This window comes from Haliotis cracherodii, unplaced genomic scaffold (genome assembly GCF_022045235.1).
Source record: "Haliotis cracherodii isolate W230 unplaced genomic scaffold, xgHalCrac1.p SCAF_10, whole genome shotgun sequence".
NCBI lineage: Eukaryota > Metazoa > Mollusca > Gastropoda > Lepetellida > Haliotidae > Haliotis > Haliotis cracherodii.
Genome location: NW_027266265.1, coordinates 44,925,677 through 44,948,619, shown reverse-complemented (window position 1 = coordinate 44,948,619; position 22,943 = coordinate 44,925,677). Strand labels below are relative to the sequence as shown.

At 41.4% G+C, this 22,943-nt stretch overlaps 1 protein-coding gene across 1 annotated transcript; it reads right to left on the bottom strand.

The window, feature by feature from the left end:
* Positions 1 to 894: 894 nt before the first annotated feature.
* LOC139451319 (D-aspartate oxidase-like) lies at positions 895 to 14,066 on the bottom strand. Its single transcript, XM_071232952.1, has 10 exons — positions 13,882 to 14,066; positions 12,649 to 12,760; positions 9,112 to 9,191; positions 8,802 to 8,867; positions 7,817 to 7,871; positions 6,831 to 6,932; positions 5,497 to 5,558; positions 3,243 to 3,360; positions 2,130 to 2,228; positions 895 to 1,217 (listed from the first exon to the last, which is right to left on the bottom strand). Exons 1-10 carry the CDS (start codon positions 14,064 to 14,066, stop codon positions 1,107 to 1,109), a joined length of 990 nt encoding a protein of 329 aa, XP_071089053.1. The 3' UTR covers positions 895 to 1,106.
* Between the last annotated feature and the right edge of the window lie 8,877 nt (positions 14,067 to 22,943).

Sequence of the window (22,943 nt, the reverse complement as noted above, 5' to 3'; positions counted from 1 at the left end):
GGTATTAAATCTGTCAATCTGTACGTCTCTCTTTGGCTGACTTTTTTCCTATCTGACACTTACTGCTTAAGTGACAGTGACTAAATCGCACGGACCCTGTAATCTACAAACAATTTTAACAATGATACGTTGAAGATATAATACATAATCCTGCGCTGATGATGTCATAAAATGTCTGTTGTATGTAGGGTCATTCTCTATCAGCCGACACACCACCATCTTATATGACGTGGGGGAACGGGTGACCCAGTCATCTAAGGCACCCCGATTCGCTGTGCAGAGTTGCGATTTCTGGGTTCGAATCCCGGTTCACCCCGATTATGTTTCTAGGTTTGTCGGCACCATACCCGTGCTCGTGGTTTCGCCGAAGTGGTAAACGTCTTGTAAATCACATAAGTGTCAAAAGGGACAGAAAATTCAATAATATAAATGATTTTATTGGATTTATAAAAAAAAGGACAACATCAGGTTTGTTGGCCTGGATACGTCTGAGGCTGAGACGGGCCTATTCCAAATAATTTTGTATTTATCATTTTCCATGACGCCCTCTACATATTCTGGGTCGTACCATGGATGGACCTCAAAACCACAAGCATGGCGAAGACGGTAATAAAATGATCGAGCTACACCGTCATGTCGCTTAAGATACTGTGTTTTTGCAAAGCTGGGCATCAACTGACAATGATGAACACCAGGCAGTGAAAGATGACGTCCCTCAGAGACAGTCACACATGACACTAATAACAATCTCTAGACCCGGAATGAATTCCGTTACCTACATGACACAACGGCCAATAACGGAGTAGTATAGTTGGATGATTTCACTGTAAACCACGTTCCGAACGTTCCTCACTCACATAGTGCGTACAACATGACGGCCGATTTTTAGGAATTTCTTTTATGGTTTTAAGTAATTAGGTACATGATTTAATTATCAAGCAACATTTACATGAGCGCCACCATAAGAGCCGCCAGATTGTCTTGTTTAATGTTAACTGATTAAACTAGTGAGTCAAGTTCCAATGTAGATTCCTCGCAATGTTAGCCGAGATGACCTCCTGGATTGAGATGAGCCGATTGGCTAACCACAAACAAGGGGAGATAATTCAAAGTCTTGACGTAGGTTTAACCATGTCCTTAACCAGTTCTGCTGCATGGACGGCGGTTCCCCAACTCATGCTGATACCGAACGACCCATGACCGTAGTTGTGCACAACCTGGAACATAAGACAGTTCTTTGGGAGACAAACGTTAGCTTTAGTCATCAAATAACAACATTAAGGACACTCATGGTAAACGCGTTCGTTCGTGACGCCGAAGGCCCGGGTTCTTTTCCCCACATGGGTACAATGTGTGGAGTCCATTTCTGGTGTCCACCCGCCGTGATATTAAAGGAATATTGCTAAAAGTGGCGGAAAACCTAACTCACAAACTCTTACTCCATGACATCTATACTTGTCTCGAGATACGGATAACTTGATGTTATTCAAAGAGCCTAGCACTACGAGTGAGGTTGTTTATTCTTTCAAATTTTGTCATATTCATTTGAAATGAAAGTTTCCAGGGTCCACGAATGAGTAGATACGAAAAATATAATGTTGGCATTACATGAAGACAGGTTGCCAGCTATGGGGACGACTTTTCGGCTTGTAAGAGAGATGTTTTTATTTTGTGCCGATCAGAATTTTGTCTTAAGTCAACTGGGGCAATGTGAGGAAGTTTTTTGAAAACACAAACCCAGTGACTACCAAACAAACCGAATATGTTTGATAAATATTGATTATGTATAAAAAGTTCAATCGACAAAACCATTTCCAGAATCATAGAAATCTCTGCTAAAATCAGAGGCCATTGTACGAATATATCATATTTTAAGCATGTGTTGATGAATCACTAATAGTGATGACACTAGGCGCCCACGCAAATGTGAGCGTATCCTGCCCCACCGGCGGAACCCGTGACAAACACATGCAAAGGCATGTCAATTTTTCACCTGGAAAATCACGGGAATATATCGTACAAATCAAATAGACAGCAGACATCACATTACGTCTTTTCAAGCCTAAAATATAGGATATGCATTATGGACGCGTATTGTATGCAACATGACGCTTGGATTAGCCTCCTACCTTGAGGCTCTTGTCCCCATACCGGATGACCTCAGCCTCCACCCTTGGGGGCACCCGGTAGGGCCTCAACCCCGTCCACTCCCACAATATTTTAGCTTTCTGAAAACAAAGAGATATTTCATTTGATGATGACCCAGTCGTCTAAGGCGCCGCAATTAGCTGTGCAGAGTTGCGGTCCTTGGGCACGCCAGAAACCTATGATTGTGGGTTCGAGTCCCGGTTCGCCCCGATTATGTTTCCAGGTTTGTCAGCACCATACCAGTGGTCGTACGTTTCACCAAAGTGGTAAACGTCTAAGACCTGCATCAGTTAGGGCTTTCCTCCCACATCAAGTTGACACGCCGTGATATAACTGGAATACTGTTAAAAGCGGCATTAAACCATAGACAATCACTCACTCATTTGAAACATTTAATACTCCAGCCATCTGCGTGGCTTGGAACAACCGGTGTAACCTAAACGTTCAGTGAAGTATGACAACATGCTGTTGGTCACGTTTTAGATGGTATATCAGTTAGTCACTGACTGTGGTTACACAGCTGTAAGGAAAGACTACAGTTATATTCGTTTGTTTGTTTGTTATTTTGTTGAACGCTGCACTCGGTAATATTCCAACTATATGACGGTGGTCTCTAAATAATCGAATCTGGACCAGACAATCCAGCAATTGACATCATGAGCGTCGATCCACGCAATTTTGATACGATGACATGCATCAACCAAGTCAGCGAGTCTGACCACCCGATCGTCACGTTTAATAGTAACGTCATCTGGTTTGTTCTGTTACGTTTCCATATTTGTAAAAGAGGGTCAGTGACATTCGTGTTGATTGCAGTAAATGTTTCAAAATCGATATTGTTGTTTCTTTTTATTTGATAACAAATTCCATCCATTTTAGCTATAATAACGGTAACGCTATTTTTCAGGGCATTGTTTTATACACGGGCTAGTCTCCTATTTTTCTGAAGGGGTCAGGTTATTAATTAACCCTCTAATCACTGCTGCATAACTTTGTTTGATAACACTGTAGACGAAAGGAACTGTACACGAAAGTTGGCGCCCCTGGTGGTGTGCTCGACTTCCCAGATGTTCATGGGATAATCATGTAAATACCTGAAGGGGAGGCCAGAGCTTGGTGATGCTCTCCCAGAGGTGTTCGGACGTGTCCAGGCGTACGCTTGTGTCAGAATCACCGACAGACTTGATGCCGCCAATGGCAGTGTTTTCAACACTGAAACATTCGATGGTTTTTATATAATCATGTTAAGGGCAGGTTTACCGTAAAATTAAATAACGCTAAAATAAGTATTTGCCGAACGTCAAAGACTGTATATTTTCTGTATTTGATTGTGAGTGTGTGAGTGTATATGGTTTTACGCCGCTTTTAGCAATATTCCAGAATAATACGGCGGGGGACACCAGAAATGGGCTTCACACATTGTACCCATGTCGGGAATCGAACCCGGGTCTTCGGCGTGACGAGCGAACGCTTAAACCACTAGGCTACCCGACCGCCCCTGTATTTGATTGTGAAATCATTGGGTCCAGCATTCGCTGTGACGACCAAATACGGATCAAGTCCAGTTAAAATAGTACCGAACACAGATCACTGATGGTCTGATATTACAGAAACTCGTCTACTTTCTTCACCGAGATCTGCCATTTGGGGGCGGTCGGGTAGCCTAGTGGTTAAAGCGTTCGCTCGTAACGCCGAAGATCCGGGTTCGATTCCCGACATGGGTACAATGTGTGAAGCCCATTTCTGGTGTCCCCCGCCGTGATATTGCTGGAATATTGCTAAAAGCGGCGTAAAACCATACTCACTCACTCACTCTGCCATTGGACTCAACGTCACAATGGGTTGTTTGGGACAATTACATGGACAGGACCGGTAGTACTGTCTAGGGTTTTCCAACACCATTCAGTCCCCGATGATGTGGATATGACACCCTTCAGATTCCCATGTCAGAAACCTGACACTTCACAAACCCCCATATCAGATCTCTGACACTGCACAGACGCCATGCCACAACCCTAACACTACACAAACCCCCATATCAGATCTCTGACACTGCACAGACGCCATACCAGAACCTTAACACTACACAGACCCCCATATCAGATCCCAGACACTACACAGACGCCATACCAGAACCTTAACACTACACAGACCCCCATATCAGTCCCAGACACTACACAGACGCCATACCAGAACCCTAACACTACACAGACCCCCATATCAGATCCCAGACACTACACAGACGCCATACCAGAACCTTAACACTACACAGACCCCCATATCAGATCCCAAACACTACACAGACGCCATACCAGAACCCTAACACTTCACCGACCCCCATATCAGACCCCATACACTACACAGACGCCATACCAGAACCCTAACACTTCACAGACCCCCATATCAGATCCCAAACACTACACAGATCCCCATATCAGATCCCAGACACTACACAGATCCCTATATCAGATCCCAGACACTACACAGATCCCTATATCAGATCCCAAACTCTACACAGATCCCCATATCAGATCCCAGACACTACACAGATCCCCATTTCAGATCCCAAACACAACACAGATCCCCATTTCAGATCCCAAACACTACACAGATCCCCATTTCAGATCCCAAACACTACACAGATCCCCATTTCAGATCCCAGACACTACACAGATTCCTATATCAGATCCCAAACACTACACAGATTCCCATATCAGATTTCCTGACACTACACAAATCCAGATACCAGATCCCTATCACTACACTAATACACTACACACGATATTAATTCCCAACCCTACACAAATCCAGATACCCGACCCCCGACACTACACAAATCCAGATACCCGACCCCCGACACTACACAAATCCAGATACCCGACCCCCGACACTACACAAATCCAGATACCAGATCCCTATGCAGATCCATGCATCAAATCCATAATACCACACAAGATTCATATAAAATTCCTGACACACGCAGATTGCATGTTTCAAATCCATAATACCACACAAGATTCATATAAGATTCCTGACACACGCAGATTCATGTATCAAATCCATAATACCACACAAGATTCATATAAGATTCCTGACACACGCAGATTCATGTATCAAATCCATAATACCACACAAGATTCATATAAGATTCCTGACACACGCAGATCCATGTATCAAATCCATAATACCACACAAGATTCATATACGATTCCTGACGCACGTAGATTCCAATACCAGCTGCAGATCCCTGACACTCCACAAATACAAACATAATGTCTTATAGTACCGACCAGACGCTGCACTGATACATAAATCAGATCCGTGCCACAAAATACTCCGATGTCTTACTTGGGAAGAAAATGAACTGAGTCCGAGCAGTGTAGGTAGTGTTTCACCCATGGCGCGGCCACCTGCGGGCGAGAATGTAACAACAAAACAATCATTTCATATGACATAATTTATGTTTTTTCGTTACGACTTTTCTACAGAGGCCGCAACACAGGTTTCTTATAGTCCTGGGCCCACTTGCACAAAGCGATCTTAGTGCCAAGACTATTGTAAGCCTATGTTAAAGTATGGGAGTTACGATCATCTTAGCGCTAAGATCGCTTTGTGCAAGTGTATCAGCGAGTGACACTGGTTTTGTACACACACAACACTTAACAGTTTAAAAACAACTTTTCATTGTTTACATTTTTTTTGTTTCCTCCAACCAACATTTAGTTTAAAAAATCACTTTTAGAAAAAAAATGTTTTTAAAAAAACGACCCATAGATTTTGGTATCTAACTGAAAAACATCGGGTATTATCCAAGGTAATTCGAATACATTCAAAGTGCGAAAATATCACAATTGTCTTGGGCCTTTAAAATAGCCAATTAGTGTTGCGTTTAAATCGACAGGACGGCATTAAAAAATGTTTTCCGTAGATTGATAAATATTCAGTTCACGTTTGTTCAAAGTGTGACAGGATAAAAAGATTCAGGTATGATTTCATTTGATATTGCATTACTAGATGTTAAAGCGGTTAATCGCACTTACTGACTCTTTACAGTGTGGGGAATCAGTTCAGGCAAGAGTTGGAATTCGATGTCGGCACAAGAGAGACATATTTCAAAGTTACCAAATACCGTGAAAACCACGTTAAGTTTTGACATAAAGAGTGAGTGAGTATGGTTTTACGCAGCTTTATGCTATATTCCCGAACTGTCACGGCGGGAGACACCAGAAATGGGCTTCGCACATCGTACCCATGTGGGGAATCAAACCCAGGCCTTCGGCGTGACGAGCGAACACTTTAACCACCCATTCGTGACCAACTCGTGTTATTCCGGGACAAGCCGAATAGCGACTCATGCCCCTAACCTCTCACGGAATGATACGAGAGGTCACGGGTGAATAAGAACAAAACATGGTAAGGTAGTCAGGTTTCAACGTGTTCAGCTGATTATTTCAGTAAAGGGGGCACATTCGTCTGAGGTGTAGCAATTTGCAATGCATAATTATGTCCCCTAGGCGTTCAAGAATCCTATTAGACTCGTTCTCATTATTGGTAATGGATTATTATTAATTAACATTTGTATTGTGGAATAATTTAGTTTCCATCACCCTGGGCTATTGGTGTCAAAAGACCCCGCGCCACCTGCGCTCACCCCGACATGTTGTCTCCGCCATCTCACTCACCCTCATCATCTGTCCTCTCATTGGCTGCAGCTTGTCGTCTCCAGTCAGGGCCTTGGCCCCTAAACCAGCACAGTTAACCACCACGTCGTACTCGCCTTCAAACTGCGAAAATAAAGAACAACTGTTGTGGCATGACACTGAAGTAAATTAACGAGATTTTTGATCGGTAATCAGTGATGTTGAAGCTTAATATCAGTGTTTGGAATGATCTTTTCACCGAAACTAAAGCAACTTAAGAAGCGCGTGTGAATACAATGTTTGAGTAAACCGCCCTTCAACACGTAGTGCCACATTATTTGCAGCCATGTTTGTCTGCAGAACTCCCAAACATCGGGAAAGCCGTACGTATATTTATTTGGGTACGTCAGCCAACGTTTTGATCAAACCGACGTTGCATCGATGAATTGAGTTAAATAGCGCTTCCTGATCATTCGTGACCAACTCGTATTATTCCGGGACAAGCCGAATAGCGACTCGTGCCCCTCTCATGGCCATTTTTGCGACCAGGTTCCGTCTTAGCGCAAACGGGCATACCTAAAACAATTGTCAACTCGTTGCGTAATGGTTCACATCTTCTTGCAGGTTACGGAAAGGGGCTGCTGGTGACGAATGGTTCCTGATGTGTAAACGTATGTTCTTATTATGATAATTATCAAACTGTGATACCAAGTTTATCAAAAAGGGTTTTGCATCGATAACACTGTCCATTATTAATCTGTTTTCGTTCATAAACAAGGAATATTTTGCTTTTTGCGCAAAAATAGGGAAATCGGAATCATTATTAAAACCGTTTCAGGAAAGTGTATCAGAATATACTGCATCGGGAACTGTGTCGCAGAATACACCTTTAGTGTATCGATATACCGTATCGGGAACTGGAATGAGAATACACCTGTTGTGTATCGATGAACTGCATCGGTATCTGCCAATGGCAATATTATACTTCACTATTCTAGCTGATTGTATTAACTTTACATTGGTGTCACCTCTTGGAATGACGTCACTTTCCTCTGGAGCACAATCCCGCCTCGGGCTTTGAACCTGGAATATACAATGACACGAATTCAGAGAGAGAGGGAGAGAGAGAGAGAGAGAGAGAGAGAGAGAGAGAGAGAGAGAGAGAGAGTGAGAGAGAGAGAGTTTGTCTGTGTCTGTGTCTGTGTCTGTGTACCATGACGTCACGTTGTAATGACTAGCAACAGTACTACAATCGGACAACACCCCATTTTATCTTCCTGTCGTGGCCTGAGAATAGGGAGATGTAACAGCTTGCAAGATTAATCTACCATGCATAATACCGAGTTTTGCATCACAATTGTTTTGTTTGAATTAACGAAATGAATAATTACTGGAAACCCATTTAACGCCACATTTCATTGATTCTATTAATTTTACAGTCACCCTGTCTCTCTGTGACAGTATGCATCACGTACTGATCATATCACAGGAAAACAACAACCGTCAGGCAGCAGTACAGGATCAACATAAGGTCAGTGGGTCTTGGTGCTTTCGTGTGTGTGTGTGTGTGTGTGTGTGTGTGTGTGTGTGTGTGTGTGTGTGTGTGTGTGTGTGTGTGTGTGTGTGTGTGTGTGTGTGTGTGTGTGTGTGTGGGAGATAGATAATGTGTGTGTGTGTGTGTGTGTGTGGAGACTGAGGGAGAGAGAGTGTGTGTTTGTGAATGTAAAGAGAGAGAGAGAGAGAGTATATATATATATATATATATATATGTGTGTGTGTGTGTGTGTGTGTCTGTGTGTGTGTCTGTGTGTGTGTTTGTGTGTGTACGTGTGTGTGTACGTGTGTGTGGGGGGAGACACCAGTGTGTACGACATAACGCCAGTGTATTAGAGAGGACGAAGTTTATGAACTGCAATTGGACATGCACCAGCATGTAATGCAAGTTAGAAATAGCGACCGTCAGTAGGTTTGACACATGGCCAATAGGTTTCAGTAATAGAAGTATAGCCTTGCCTTGCCATGAGCCAGTGGAGGTATATACTCATGTCCACGACAACGGTTGTGCCAGTGTAGCAATAGCTGCAAAAAAAATAAACAGGCGGTTATGTACTTTATCCAATTGGATACTTTCGCTTCTCATCGTCGTCGATTCAACTCATCCTCCCCTACATTGCTACCCTGTAATTGAGATACAGGTGTTTGTTGGAAGGTTACAATTCATAACATGACGTTGAAAAAGTCTGATATCAACCCAGTCCTAAAGTGATAGGTAAATATGATAGTAGAAAATCCAGATTTAGATCTCATGTTCTGGAATACTTACAACTTTCCTAGGTTCAGCTTTTCGGCACTCTCCTTGGACATTGGGTCGAAGGACAGCATGAGATGTTTAAAAGGCGGAGTCTGAACGAGAAGGGTTAGTACGTTGGGTTTAAGGCGGCTTTTAACAGTATCCCAGTTACATCACGACGTGACGGCTTAATTTGGGAGCAAACCCGAGGTCATGCAAGTCTTGCATGTACCACTTTAATGATACACAGGGGTATGGTGCTGACAAACCTAGAAACATCCTCAGGATGATCCCGCGAATCTATGCTCATACGTTCCTGGCACGACTGGGGGCACGTCTATGGCGCCGCGATTCGCTGTGCAGAGTTGCGTCCACTGGACACGCCAGAAACCTATGATTGCGAGTTCGAATCCCGGTTCACCCCGATTATGTTTCTAGGTTTGTCAGCACCACACCCGTGCTCGTGGGTTTCACAGAAGTTGTAAACGTCTAAGACCTGCATCACTTCCGGCTTTCCTTCCACATTAAGCTGACACGCCGTGATATAACTCACTCACTCACTCCTGGCACGACTAAGGGACGCAACTCTGCGCAATGAATTGCGGCGCCTCAGACGACTTGGTCACCAATGATAACGAATGATAAGAATACTAATCAGTTTGAGAATAACTCCCGAGCCAGGAGGAATGTCCAATGAATTGTGTTTTTTTATAAGTAATAGACAATTAACTAAAGTAATGACATTTTCTGCAAAATAACGAAGCAAGCATCATGTGTGTCATTCGGGTAAAGGTGACCTTGGATTTTACGAGACGTGTGACGTTACAAGAGCTTGCGCCATTTTAAATATATAGACTTTCGATAAAAATTATTATATAATATACTCTTCCAAAAAAATAAACGCAAAGCCAGATTTGTGTGAGGTAGGAAAATACATTTATACGGGGAACCGTACAAGGTATTGAGCCAAAATGGTGTGGAGAGAACACTTGGTGAATGTAGTCATCTCAGTTACATAGAAAAAGTCCAAAGTGAAGGTCAGCTACCAGCAATAACGCGTATGTCCCCCGTTGGAATCGATAGCGGCCTGACACCTCCTGTCCATGGAAGAGACGAGGATGCGAATCACATCCTGGGGAATTATAGCCCACTCTGCCTGCAACGCAAAAGCCAACTGCTGCAACGTCTGGGGTTGCGGTTGACGTCGGCGCAATCGTATGTCCAATTCGGATCACAGATGCTCTATCGGGTTTAAATCCGGGTATCTGGAGGGCCAGGGGAGAACATCAACTTTGTTCTTGTTGTGCATACAGGCTCTTGTGATCCGTGCTGTATGCGGTCGAGCGTTGTCCTGCTGGAATACACCTTTACCGTTGGCTGCAATTGGGTGGTAGGAGAATTTCGTTGATGTATCTTTGAGCCGTAAGATTGCCCTGGATATGAATTAAACCTGTCCTGTCATGATGAGAGATAGCCGCCCACATCATAACGCTACCCCCACCAACACTGTCTACTTCCTGTACGCAGTTTCCGGCGTAATGTTATCCCAGGCGTCTGTAGATCCGTGCTTTTCTTCCATCCCCTCGACGGAGGAGAAATCTTGATTCGCCGCTGAACTAGACATCTCTCCATCGCAGTTGAGGCCATACCCTTTGTTGACGACACCAATGCAGTCGTTGTTGACGATGTTTGTCGACTCAATATAACGCGTCGAGCAGGACGTCTTGCTCGTAGGCCTGCTGCTCTTAAACGGTTTCGTACGGTCTGGTTGGAGATTCTGCACAGTATTTGGGATGCGGTTGAGGTGGCTGTTTTCGACCTTTCACGTAGGTGGCGCAGTCGGGTGTAGCGATCTTGGGCGGGGGTGGTTACTCTTGGTCGTCCCGACCTTGGCCGATCACGTGTTGACCCATGCTGTTGAAACCGATCCAATAGCCTTGTGGTTGTGCTGGGCGCTACATTGAAAACCCTAGTTACAGCTGATCGGGACTCCCCAAGCTGCCTGCCTGCCTATGACGTTGTTTCGTTGCACTTCTGTTAATTTTGGCATGTTCACTGTTCGATTGACGCAGATGCCAGGCAATCAAAAATCCCTGCACTTTAATACCGTTCAAAGTGCTGCTGCACGTGCAGTGCGTGCAGCTCCATGGCCCTCCCGACTGATGGTTTGCATGTCCTTGTTGTGATCATTTTAATCCGGGAAAATTGTCACTGACACTGACACACATTAAACCTCTTCAATTTGCACCGCTTGGTTTGCTTTTATGGCCAAAAATATCCGTATTGCGTATCTTTTTTGTAAGAGTATCTTTAAAATAGGTTTATGCCTTTTTTCTCCAAACAGAGTTTGTCATTCACGTAAGAATAGTGATCGAGATAATTTCTTGAATTGTAAATATGCAGCCAATATTATTGCTTTTGCAAGCAAATATAACTCCCTGTGGGGGGATTAAATATAATTTATAGAATGAACCTCAACTATAGTTGGACTGATATTGGACAATATTGGACTGATTCTAAGCTATAGTCATTGTAAGGTCATTCTTTCGCAAGGTCAAACAGCAATGACGGGATTTTGATATGTATTTAGTCGTGACTTATAAGCAAAGTCGATTAAATTCATTTTGGGCAATAAATACAACCCAGATTCTTAACTACAAACCGATATAGCCTTTAATTGTTTGAGGGGGCACGGGTGGCCCAGTCGTCTAAGGCGCAGCGATTCGCTGTGCCAGAAACCTATGATTGTGGGTTCGAATCCCGGTTCGCCCCGATTATGTTTCTAGGTTTGTCAGCACCATACCCGTGCTCGTGGGTTTCACCTAAGTGGTTAACGTCTAAGACCGGCATCACTTGGGCTTTCCTCCCACATTAAGCTGACACACCGTGATATAACTGGAATACTGTTAAAAGCGGCGTTAAACACAACTCATTTCATTAATAGTTTGACAGGCATTTCATAGTAATGCTCAGTGAAGCATTCAAAAGGTTTATGGTTGACATGTGGATAACATTTCCAAATGTTCGCGAACACATGAACACATGCTCATGATACAATCGAACAAACAATTTGCTTACATGAGAGGGATTAACATACATGTAAGTAGGTTAACTAAGAACAACATAAGGATACTAACTGTAGCAACGTGATGGACAATTGGTTGGTTGGTTTGTTGTTTAACGCCGCACTCAGCAATATTCCAGCTATATGACGGCGGTCTGTAAATAATCAAGTTTGGACCAGACAATCCAGTGATTAATATCATGAGCATCGATCCATGCAATTGAGAACAATGGCATGCATCAACCAAGTCAGCGAGATTGGCCACCTGATCCCGTTAGTCGCCTTTTACGACAAGCATAGTCACCTTTTACGGCAAGCATGGGTTGCTGAAGACCTACTCTACCCCGGAATCTTCACGGGTCACCTTTTACGGTAAGCATGGGTTGCTGAAGACCTATTCTACCCCGGAATCTTCACGGGTCTGTGATGGACAGGGAACACATGATGAGTATTAATCTAACAGTTAAGTCTGCCTTGGTGAGATGATGAAGCCATATTGGTCTAACCTGTGGTCCAGTGGCATAATGTATCCCCATACCAATACTGGCACCACTGTCTGCACTGTCTTCTGAAACTGCCAGTTTGATGAAGTAATCCATTGAAGTTCGGCCCCATTTTCTACATAGAAAGACTATATTTATATACCCGTTCAAATGTGATTCTAGAAACCTCAGCTTAATGTTACGGTTAGGATATTTCTTTCTTAAATTCAAAAAGGACATAGCATATACATAATTACCATCTGTTTATTTTCATATTTTGTGTGGCTGATAGGGTCGGCTAGTCTGTCCCAAACTCGGGATCGTTTCACTGAGAAAAATGTCCAGTGAATTGTACTTACTTAATTAGTTAGAGGCAAGAAGGTTAGCAAACAAACTTACTCCCCTGCCTGGCAGACTGCACGACGATGCTAAAGATTCGTAAATATTACTTATTAAATTAGTATAATTCACTACTTAAACCACACTGAAAACAATGTGTAAGAATGGAAACACATACAAGGCCTGTTCTATCTAAACACGTTTAGGGTCTAAACATATGAAATGAGCTATCGCCTCAGCCTGAACGCAGCCTCCCCACAATCCATACATGTTTCAGATTTAAACACCTTTAAACACGTTTAGCGTGTGACATGTTTAATAAAGAGCATATCAACAGGTTCTAAGTCAAATATGGATGAGATGTATAATATATCGTTGTGCATATCAGATTCACAGGCACATGCATAGCACATGAACCTCCACGACCTACAACGAACAAAGTGCAATATGAACATAAAAATGTGCATATAAACCAAGGTTATGGTGATACTGGTTTAAACAATCTCCGTTGCACACACAACTGATAAGTTAGATACATCTTACATCTTATATGCTTCTCTGGTTCCATAGCAGACTTTATATCCTTGTAATGGCTGAGGAAACGTAAAGAAGATAAACTATCTACTAGATGTGTTAGTGTCTGAGTGGACAGTGAAATTCACTGACTAAGTTAGTTCAATTTCTCTGAATAAAAGCCATGCTCATTCTTTCACTCAATCACTCAAGCGTATAGCAAGAGTGCATATCTTTCAAAGATCAAAGGTTTGTTGAAAAGGAAGATGACGAATTTTCTCGATTCTTTAAGGGGCTTATTAAAAGGTTGACGAGATAGCTTTAAGACTTGTAAGAAAACAAAATTAGGTGTTGTCAGACAAATAAGTGACTATCGTGTGTCTGACCTCTCTGTTGTCATCTTACTTCTGAAGTGCCTCATTGACCCCCGGTGCCCAGGGAACTATCCAAGCCGCGGCACCGACACTGGTCGTGTCTTGGTTGAATTTGTCTGCTACTAAGTCCACGCGACTTCCCAGCATGCATTCCTGGATGTTAATAGCGGTAGAGAGACCAACCACTCCTGCACCAATTACGGCAACCCGGGCCATTCCGTCCGAGGATAATTCTAGTTGGGTATACTACCTGGGGAATGAATTGAAAAAGAGTCTAACTCAAGTCTAGAAGTCCGTATACCCTCCTAGGGATTGTTCTGGGTACCATTTGGATTTTATTTTGTATCTTTGTAGATATATATTTTAAGATAACTTTATTTCTGGGACTAAATGTCGCATAGCAAGAAACTAAAATTCGGGATAGAATAAGTGCTTGTCGTAAAAGGCGACTATGCTTGTCGGCAGAGGCGAGTAACGGGATCGTGTGGTCAGGCTCGCTGTCTTGTTGATGCTCGTCATCGATCAGTGTTCAGTGCGGCGTTAAACAACAAACAAACAACCAAAATGTTGCGTAAGGACCGAGGATAAACAAGGTAAGCGCCTATGCCCAACTATAACTTCAAGATAATTTATGCAGTGACATGTATTCAGCCGGATGTACTTTTAAGCAAGGGTGACTTAATAACACATGCAGCCCAGGTACATACATACCAGTATTATTTATCAGTTTATACAATTTCTACTCTCGGGTCTAGACATAGTTTTGTTTGCCATGCGATAGGAATACACAACCATGCTCGTCACGATGCCTCCGTTACACCTGACGAAAAGTAATGATTTCCCAAAACAAACAAGATATACAAACTTATAAAATGATATCATATTGTTGTTAATTGGGTTTAATGCCGCTTAACGTGGGAGTAAATCCCCAAGTAATGCAAATCTCAGGCGTTTATCACTTTGGTGAAACCTACGAGGACGGGTATGGTGTTGACAAACCTTGAGATATTATCGGATTGCACCGGTATTTGAAGCCACTGTCGCGACTCACACAGTACATAACAGACGAGTTAAGTTCTGGTTTATTTTCAAATATATTCATCAAATATATTCCTTGTTTTGTCAAAGTCTGAAAATAATGATTTAATTTTAAGTTTAAGAAGGTAGTGTTGTGTTTAAGTAAAAAGAAAGGGTTTGTTTGAGTTTTCGAAAGTCTCAGAAATGAAATAAGTTTAATAATGTCAAAGCACGTATGCCCACTCAGCGTCAAAGACGACCGAAGAACTTAGGCTGATGTCAAGACATTCTTGAAACTAGGTCAGCACAACGTCACGTTGCAAAAGTCTTAAGTGTTAGTCAAAGTGTTTTCAGCAAGGCATGAAATCGTTACTAGACGTTTGGATCAGCTACTCAGTGGCATGCAAGTAGTCGACAGCATTCCACCACACAGGGGAAGATAGTTTTTTCCTGACGCCATGTCACCACTTCGTGTCTGCCACCACACTCAGAAATGACCCTCGGAACGCCTGTATCATGGGCTCAATCATGATTACGGGTGGGATCAGTAGAGATGTCCTACTGCCTGGCACGATGACAGGTGTGCGCTTCAAGGATGACATTCTGGATGTGTACGTGAAACCGAATGCTGTTGCAATCGGACCGGACTTCATCCTCATGGACAATAATGCCCAATTATAGCAGGAGACCATTGTCCGCATGGAGTGGTCGGTCGATCACCAGACCTCAACCCAATCGAACAAATGTGGGACGAGTTGCAGATCGCCCTCTCACGACGCCCTGTCCTTCAAGCAACTCTACGGGAATTTGGCATATCGCTTATGGAAGAGTGGAACAATCTTCCCTTGACAACCACCCAAACACTAATCGGGAGCATAGAACGACGGTGCCAGACTGGGATCTCATAACGTGGATCACATGCGGCTACTGTGTGTTGTTTTGTTTTTTTTAAACTGAATTTGTTTTCGTGATTTTTTTAAGTTTCAGTTCTCGTCAGATTTTCTATTTTGACGGGTGATTATTGGTCACATGATTGTTGGCATCGTGTGACATATGACAACGGACTTTTGTTTATTGAACATGTCATCACACAATATTGTCATTGGCTATTTGAACAGATACACACAATTTGACATATTACCATTTAAAGTGGTGATCCTTAGCAAACTTTGAGTAGGCTAAACTGTATAGGAATTTTACAAGGCTAAAATGGTAGTTTAGTAAATACATTATAATGAACAATGACATACTATGAAATGATACATTCAGTGCTAGTCTGTTTACTTGGGTAATTTCATTCAATTAGCATTGTTGAGTTAGGTGTAGATGTTGGTTGTGACTGACGAAACAGGGTGTACCTACAGTTTCTATAGCCTTCGTCACGTCGCGCCAACATGCCTGTTCACAATCGTTCATTGGCAAGTCGAGGCAAATTTAAGTCCTTTCAATTTCAAAGGACCGCCATCTTTCCTTGTTTCGTCCAAAAACGTGTTAATCACTGATCGTCTTATTATATGCCTGATTACATTTTGACCATTGACCTTTCCTTACCCTCACTGACCTATGACGTCATGGATATATTTGCATACTAATGAGTTATTCAGCAATCATTAAGGCTCCGGCTGTGGCCGGTATTGTAGAGGTCTTTATCTATCTACTCGCAATAACAACATTATTCGAAAACAGGCTAAAGAATGTAACTACACGTAAAATTTTAACGCAAGTGTAATGAAACTTACTTCTGATGGACGTCAAAAAGACGAGTGTTGAGAGTTCAACAGTAACGACCGAGAGTTCCGCTAGTTCTTATATCCACTGATAACTTATCTCTAACAACGTGACTGCCGTAAGCCCTACATGTATGCGTAGCCTTATTTATGAGGACACATGTATCCATTATTCATACGGTTTTCCAGCAGCTTTGTTCATCATGAAATGTATGTTGGGTGCATATAGTCAGGTGTATATGTTATCGATGAGAATAACGGAGTGTCGCCTCTGCTCCCTATTCTGTTTTGTGTACGTCAGTACGTCAAGGGGGGCTGTAGCCCACCTTATACACATAAAATATCACAAGATAGTTATTTCATGAAACAAATCCTATTTTTCTATTACCTGAGTTCAGTAAAACTCTCACATTTATGTAATAATTTATGTTGTTATAAGTAACTGTAGTAAATAGATGGCGCTGTCTTAATTGAAATCGGTGTCCATAGGTTACAGGGTCAATATGACGTCAAGAATGCCAACAACGTCATTATAAATGTGAGGTCTCTTTGCTTGATGTTTTACGCCGACATTAACCAGTATTCCAGTTATATGATAGGGGTTTGTAAATATTCGAGTCTCGAACAGAAAATCCAGTGATTGACATCATGAGCATCTATCTACACAATCGTTGACACTGTACTCAATTATCGGTTATATGTAAAACAATACTGTAGTATCACATTGTATCCATTTTAATGATGTTTCCCACATTTCTGAAAAACAGTTATATTTGATTTACTTAGATAAATGTTTCGATGCAAGTACAGTAAACTACATTTATAACGAACTCAAAGGGACTACTAATTTTAGTTCGTTATAACCGTAGTTCGTTATAAGCATATATACAGCATATAGTCGGGACTAAAAAGTTAGTTCGTTATATCCGTTAGTTCGTTATAAGCGTGTTCGTTATTACCGTAGATTACTGTATGGTTGATAGAATGTCAATGCTGGTCAGTGGTCGTGAACCAAGGGAGTTAATTCAGAGTCACGATGTAGTTTTAACCATGTCCTTCACCAGTTCTACTACATGGACGGCGGTTCCCCAACTTATGCTGATACCGTACGACCCATGGAATCTTATGGATATTTTTGTGTTTCATCAATAATTTATAAAAAAAGATACCACTTAATCTATAATTATTTGCCTGTGTTTGTGACGGGTGTCACCGTCGGGGCACCATAGGCCCACATTTGCGCGAGCACATGCTTATGATATAGTTTGAATCGTACAATGGACATTTCTTATGATCTTCCAATTAAATGGAGATTTAAATTTCTTATAATCTTGTTTTGTTTTTTTATTGTTTAACGCCACACTCTCCAATATTCCCGCTATATGACGGCGGTTTGTAAATAATGGAGTCTGGACCAGACTATACAGTGATTGATGTCATGAACATCGATCCACGCAATTGGGATCGATGACATCAACCAAGTCAGCGAGCCTGGCCACCCGATCCCGTTAGTCGCCTCTTACGACAAGCATAGTCGCCTTTTACGACAAGCATAGTCGCTTTTTACGACAAGCATAGTTGCCTTTTACGATAAGCATAGTCGACTTTTACGGCAAGCATGGGTTACTGAAGACCTAATCTGTACCATATCTGCTTGTAGATGTGTATGTGTAGCATCACTGATGCAGGAAGTTAATTAAAGTGGAGGCACGTCTGCACCTCGAAAGTTTATTTTGGGCGATAAAAAATTATACCTAACGGCTCTTATAATATTACTTTGGGAGAAGGAAATTCTACTTCCGGTATTTGTTCTCATTCCATTCGGAGGACCGAGGAAAATCATGTTTCGCGTTGTGCAATTGCAGCCTACGAGAACTCGGGCACTCCTGTTTTCTCTTAATATCCCTCTGTATCGATGAGGAGTTCGTGTGAGCTATATCTGAATCTTACAAGACGTGCTATTCTTAATGTTTTTACTGTTACATTGAATAAGTATTGCACTCTACAGAAACTGGTTGTAAAGACGGAAAAACGTGATAGTTTATTAAATAATAATAGAAAACAATGTCAATTTTGAATGTACATATCTTACAAGATGTGAGTAAAAGCATCTATGAAATGATCTGGTATATCCGTGTCCTGTTCTGTCCATGAAGAACAGAAGATGCCCAGTTTGTCTGTCCTTGTGGATTAAAAAGTAATAGCATATTATAAAAAAATTGATATCTTGGTACAGGCATTTAAACTAATTACTCCAGTATTTTATCGTATTCGCCTGTGCAAATATATGTAATAGGTATCGTCCACATTCTCCGAAACTATTACATAAGAAATATCCCAAACCTCCGCGCCATATAACAAAGTTGGACTCCTTTTTTATCGAAAATCTCAAAGAATGTATGATAGGATATATTTCCGAGGATTGATTATATCTAGAAGACATTCTTAGCTTTTAGAGCAGCTTCTTCAGCATGCATTTTGCATAACAATCTCTAATGAATACCCTTGATAAAACCATTTCTTTCTTTTAGCTAGTGGACCACCATGTTGACAGATAAATTCCATTGATTACAATAACATTCCAATTGATTATTTTGTAGTCCAGGTATTGTGCTCGGAACACATTACGTTATCATTGGCAAACAAAAGAAGAAATTACTGTATAGCTTCTGGGTTAAACTTGATTCCACCAGAACAGGTTTGTTTAATTTATTGAACTAATTCATGGATATTAAAGAAGAACAAAATGGACTTAAAACGATCCATGTTTAACGCCAATATTTCTTTCAAAGGTGTCAGGTACAATATCGTTATTTCGTACACAAACCTATACATTCTGATACATACATCACTTTAACTTCTCTGCAAAGACGATGTTATTGAAACGTTACCATAATTTATTTCTGCCAACCTCCTAAGATTATAAGGCGACGTGTTGAGACCCTTTATTTAAGTGAGGTACGTCACAAGGCGATGTCAATCACTGGATTGTCTGGTCCAGACTATTATTTACAGACCACCAACCGACAAACAAAAACAACCTTAAGTTAGGTCGGAATAGATCAGCATTCATTCCAACAGGAGCCTCGCAGCCAAGAACCGCTTCCTATTTTAACTAAAGGGTGCACAGAAGCCACGAACTGACAAAACATGCCTTTTTATCAACTGTACTATGTCCTATTCACACTTTGCCATAAACCTTTCAACATATTGTTTGTTGTGATACGCGGCTTAATTGTCATGGTAACCATGCAAATTGTTGCTGGGATACAGTTCTTTACTGACGTAGACACATCGTATGTCATAAATTATAGAACTGACTAGTTGTGTTGGTATGTTTGTTGTTTAACGCCGAACTCAGCAATATTCCAGCCATATGACGGCGGGAATAGTGGTTTAGGGTTGCATGCAGCTCACGCCCGTAGAGCCCCTAAACCTACAGTGGTCGTAAGTGTACTTAAATAATGAGCGAGTGAGTGAGTGAGTTAATATTTAACGTCACATCGGTAGTTTTGCAGCCATACCGTGACGAGAGAAAATTTGATTTTGATAATATATGTGTAAACTGTATAAAATTCTGTCGACGAAGGACAGTAAAAGAACTAGATTATCACAGATATATGTTTAAAACTAGTACAGAACCATAAAATATGACAATTCAAAACATTACAATAGATACAATTGGACTATATATCACCAGCAACTAAAGTGAGGTCACGTTACTGAGGACCATGGGGACTTACAGTACCTTTGCTACCTGCATGGACCCCAGCAGGATTTACACCATCCCTTTAGTCACTGGCGACCATTGACGGGGTTTAGCCGGAGATTTAAAACCAACAAATATACTACGATTAAAACACTGGCAGATATAAAATTACTTTGATTTATGTGGGCTTACATATCCTTAAATAATGAGTGGGCGGAGCTTATGTGACCACGTGACACTTGTTTCGTACGCACTGCTTCTCGCCTGAACAAGGAAGTGCATCGGACTTCTGTCGGGTTGTGACACCATACAGCGTATATGCCGACACTCCATTGTTTGCGGTACAATCACTATAATCTAAACAACCTGTAACTTCTTTGTTAAATAAGCAAACGATCATATCAATGAATCCCTGTGAAATTAACAACGCGAAATGTATATTTAAAGTGTTGTTGAAAGACTGTGTATTTTTAGGCAAGAATGTTATAGTAGGACATTTTAATATCTTTTGTTGTCACCTTTCTCTTTCTCATTTTGGTCCTAGAAAATAAATACTGGAAACCCGTGCTGAATATATTAAAAATATATTTAAATATATTAAAGTAAATTTTCCTTTATTTCTTTTTGTCACACCAGTACGTTATACCAACACTGTTGCTTTGGTGAGGGCGGTCGGGTAGCCTAGTGGTTAAAGACCCGGGTTCGATTCCCGATATGGGTACAATGTGTGAAGCCCATTTCTGGTGTCCCCCGCCATATTGTTGGAATATTGCTAAAAGCGGCGTAAAATGAAACTCACTCACCAACTCACTGTTGCTGAGGTGCTTGTATGTTTTAAGCACCTTTCACCTAGTGATGGTTTATAGGGCTGAAGATATATACCATAGGCATTATTAATATAAGTGATGTGTTTTTGGGGCTGAAGAGATATCCCATAGGTATTATGAATAGTGATGTTTTATTGGGCTGGAGATAAACTCCATAGGCATTATAAATAGTAGTGACGTTTTATTGGGCTGAAGATAGACCTTCATATGCATTATCAATGGTATTGATGTTTGATTGGGATGAAGATATACCACATAGACATTATAAATAGTTTGATGTTTGATTGGGTTGAATAGAGAGAGCACATTTGGCATTATAAATATCATAAATCATTGTTCACTTAAGACCTTCTGTAGCTTTAAGGTTTTCTAAAGAAGGTCATAAGTGCACACAAGTCCTTTAAAAAAAGACATAGAGAAAAGAAGGTGGGTTTGATTTTTGACCAGTCCCGTATGGTCCACAGGACTGAATGAAGCTCACCTGATCAGCTGGCAGAACCTCCAAGTTGCATACTGACTGTCCGCCTTGACCATCTTCCCGAGGCAAGAGAGTGAACTGACTTTAAAAGTCCAGTTTCCACCCTTGCCGAACTAGGCTGGAATGACTGGGCTCGATCGTAGCGCCACCAGTGGCTATTACGAGTTATGCCCTTTCTATGCCTCTCCTATTGACCAATCAGATTCAACCTCTCGTATCACTTGCATTTGCTTCAAACAAAACGGTGGCGCCCAGTCAAGACCATCTGATCGATAATCAAGATCTATATTGTGATAAAACGAGTCTTACATCGCGATTATTAAATTATGTGTCATGAACCTTCTAGGAACACCTTTATGTATTTGTGAAACAAAAACATGAGTTTTGAGCAAAGGAAAATATTCTCGCCCATGGGCCTGCACATGGGCCAAACCTTTTCTCGCCCATGTGGTATATGGTGGTATTCCCTGACAATGTAATTATTTTCATGTAATTATCTTTTATATTATACCTTGTAACTCTCCTATGGAGGAATAAAAGTATATATATAATGTATTTGCGAAATAAAAACATGAGGTTTGAGTGAAGGAAAATATTCTCCATCATGGGCCTGCCCATGGGCCAAACGTTCTCGCCCATGGGCGAAATATTTCAATAACGCTATAAAATAGTTGAATAAAGTTAAAATGAGTTGCATTTTGTGTCATGATACTTGAAGGATTACCTCTTTGTATTTTCGAGTTTTGAGTAAAGGAAAATATTCTTGCCCATGGGCCACTCTCGTAAAGTTTACTCGCCCATGGGCGACATAGTGTAAATTTTGAGTTTTTGAACTGATTTATTTTTTCTTCCTTGTTGGTATATTCTCATAAAAACAGCATGTTTAATTTTGTAAATACCTTTGACCGAGACTGGACAAAGACAGGAAAGTTTCTTGACAAAGGGTTTCCAGAATTAAAATGGGACGTGATTATTACAATTTAGCGAACTTGGTATTGCAATTGGCCGCAGTTTGTTACAATTTTCCGCACCAGCCTCTCACCAGGAATGACAGAAAATGAAACAAAATCGCTTTTTTTTATTTCCTTAAACACTCTGGAGGATGGAATTGATCTTTTTAAGGTCGAACAAACAATGGAACTTGAATTTAGTTTGAAATCGGAAGGATTAAGATATGTTATTACAATTAACCGCACTTGGTATTACAATTTATCGCAGTTTGTTACAATTTGCCGCAACAACCTCAATTTACCGAACTTGGTATTGCAATTGGCCGCAGTTTGTTACAATTTGCCGCACCAGCCTCTCAACAGGAATGACAGTAATTGAAACAAA

What these genes read in the sequence shown, in the direction of transcription:
- LOC139451319 (XM_071232952.1), bottom strand. Translation starts at nt 14,066, where the DNA reads ATGGCCCGGGTTGCCGTAATTGGTGCAGGAGTGGTTGGTCTCTCTACC. An exon ending in AAGTGACGTCATTCCAAGAG is followed by an intron (nt 6,933 to 7,816) that starts GTGACACCAATG and finishes TTATTTTCGCAG; the next exon opens with TTTGAAGGCGAGTACGACGT. An exon ending in TCAGTTCATTTTCTTCCCAA is followed by an intron (nt 3,361 to 5,496) that starts GTAAGACATCGG and finishes CGAATGTTTCAG; the next exon opens with TGTTGAAAACACTGCCATTG.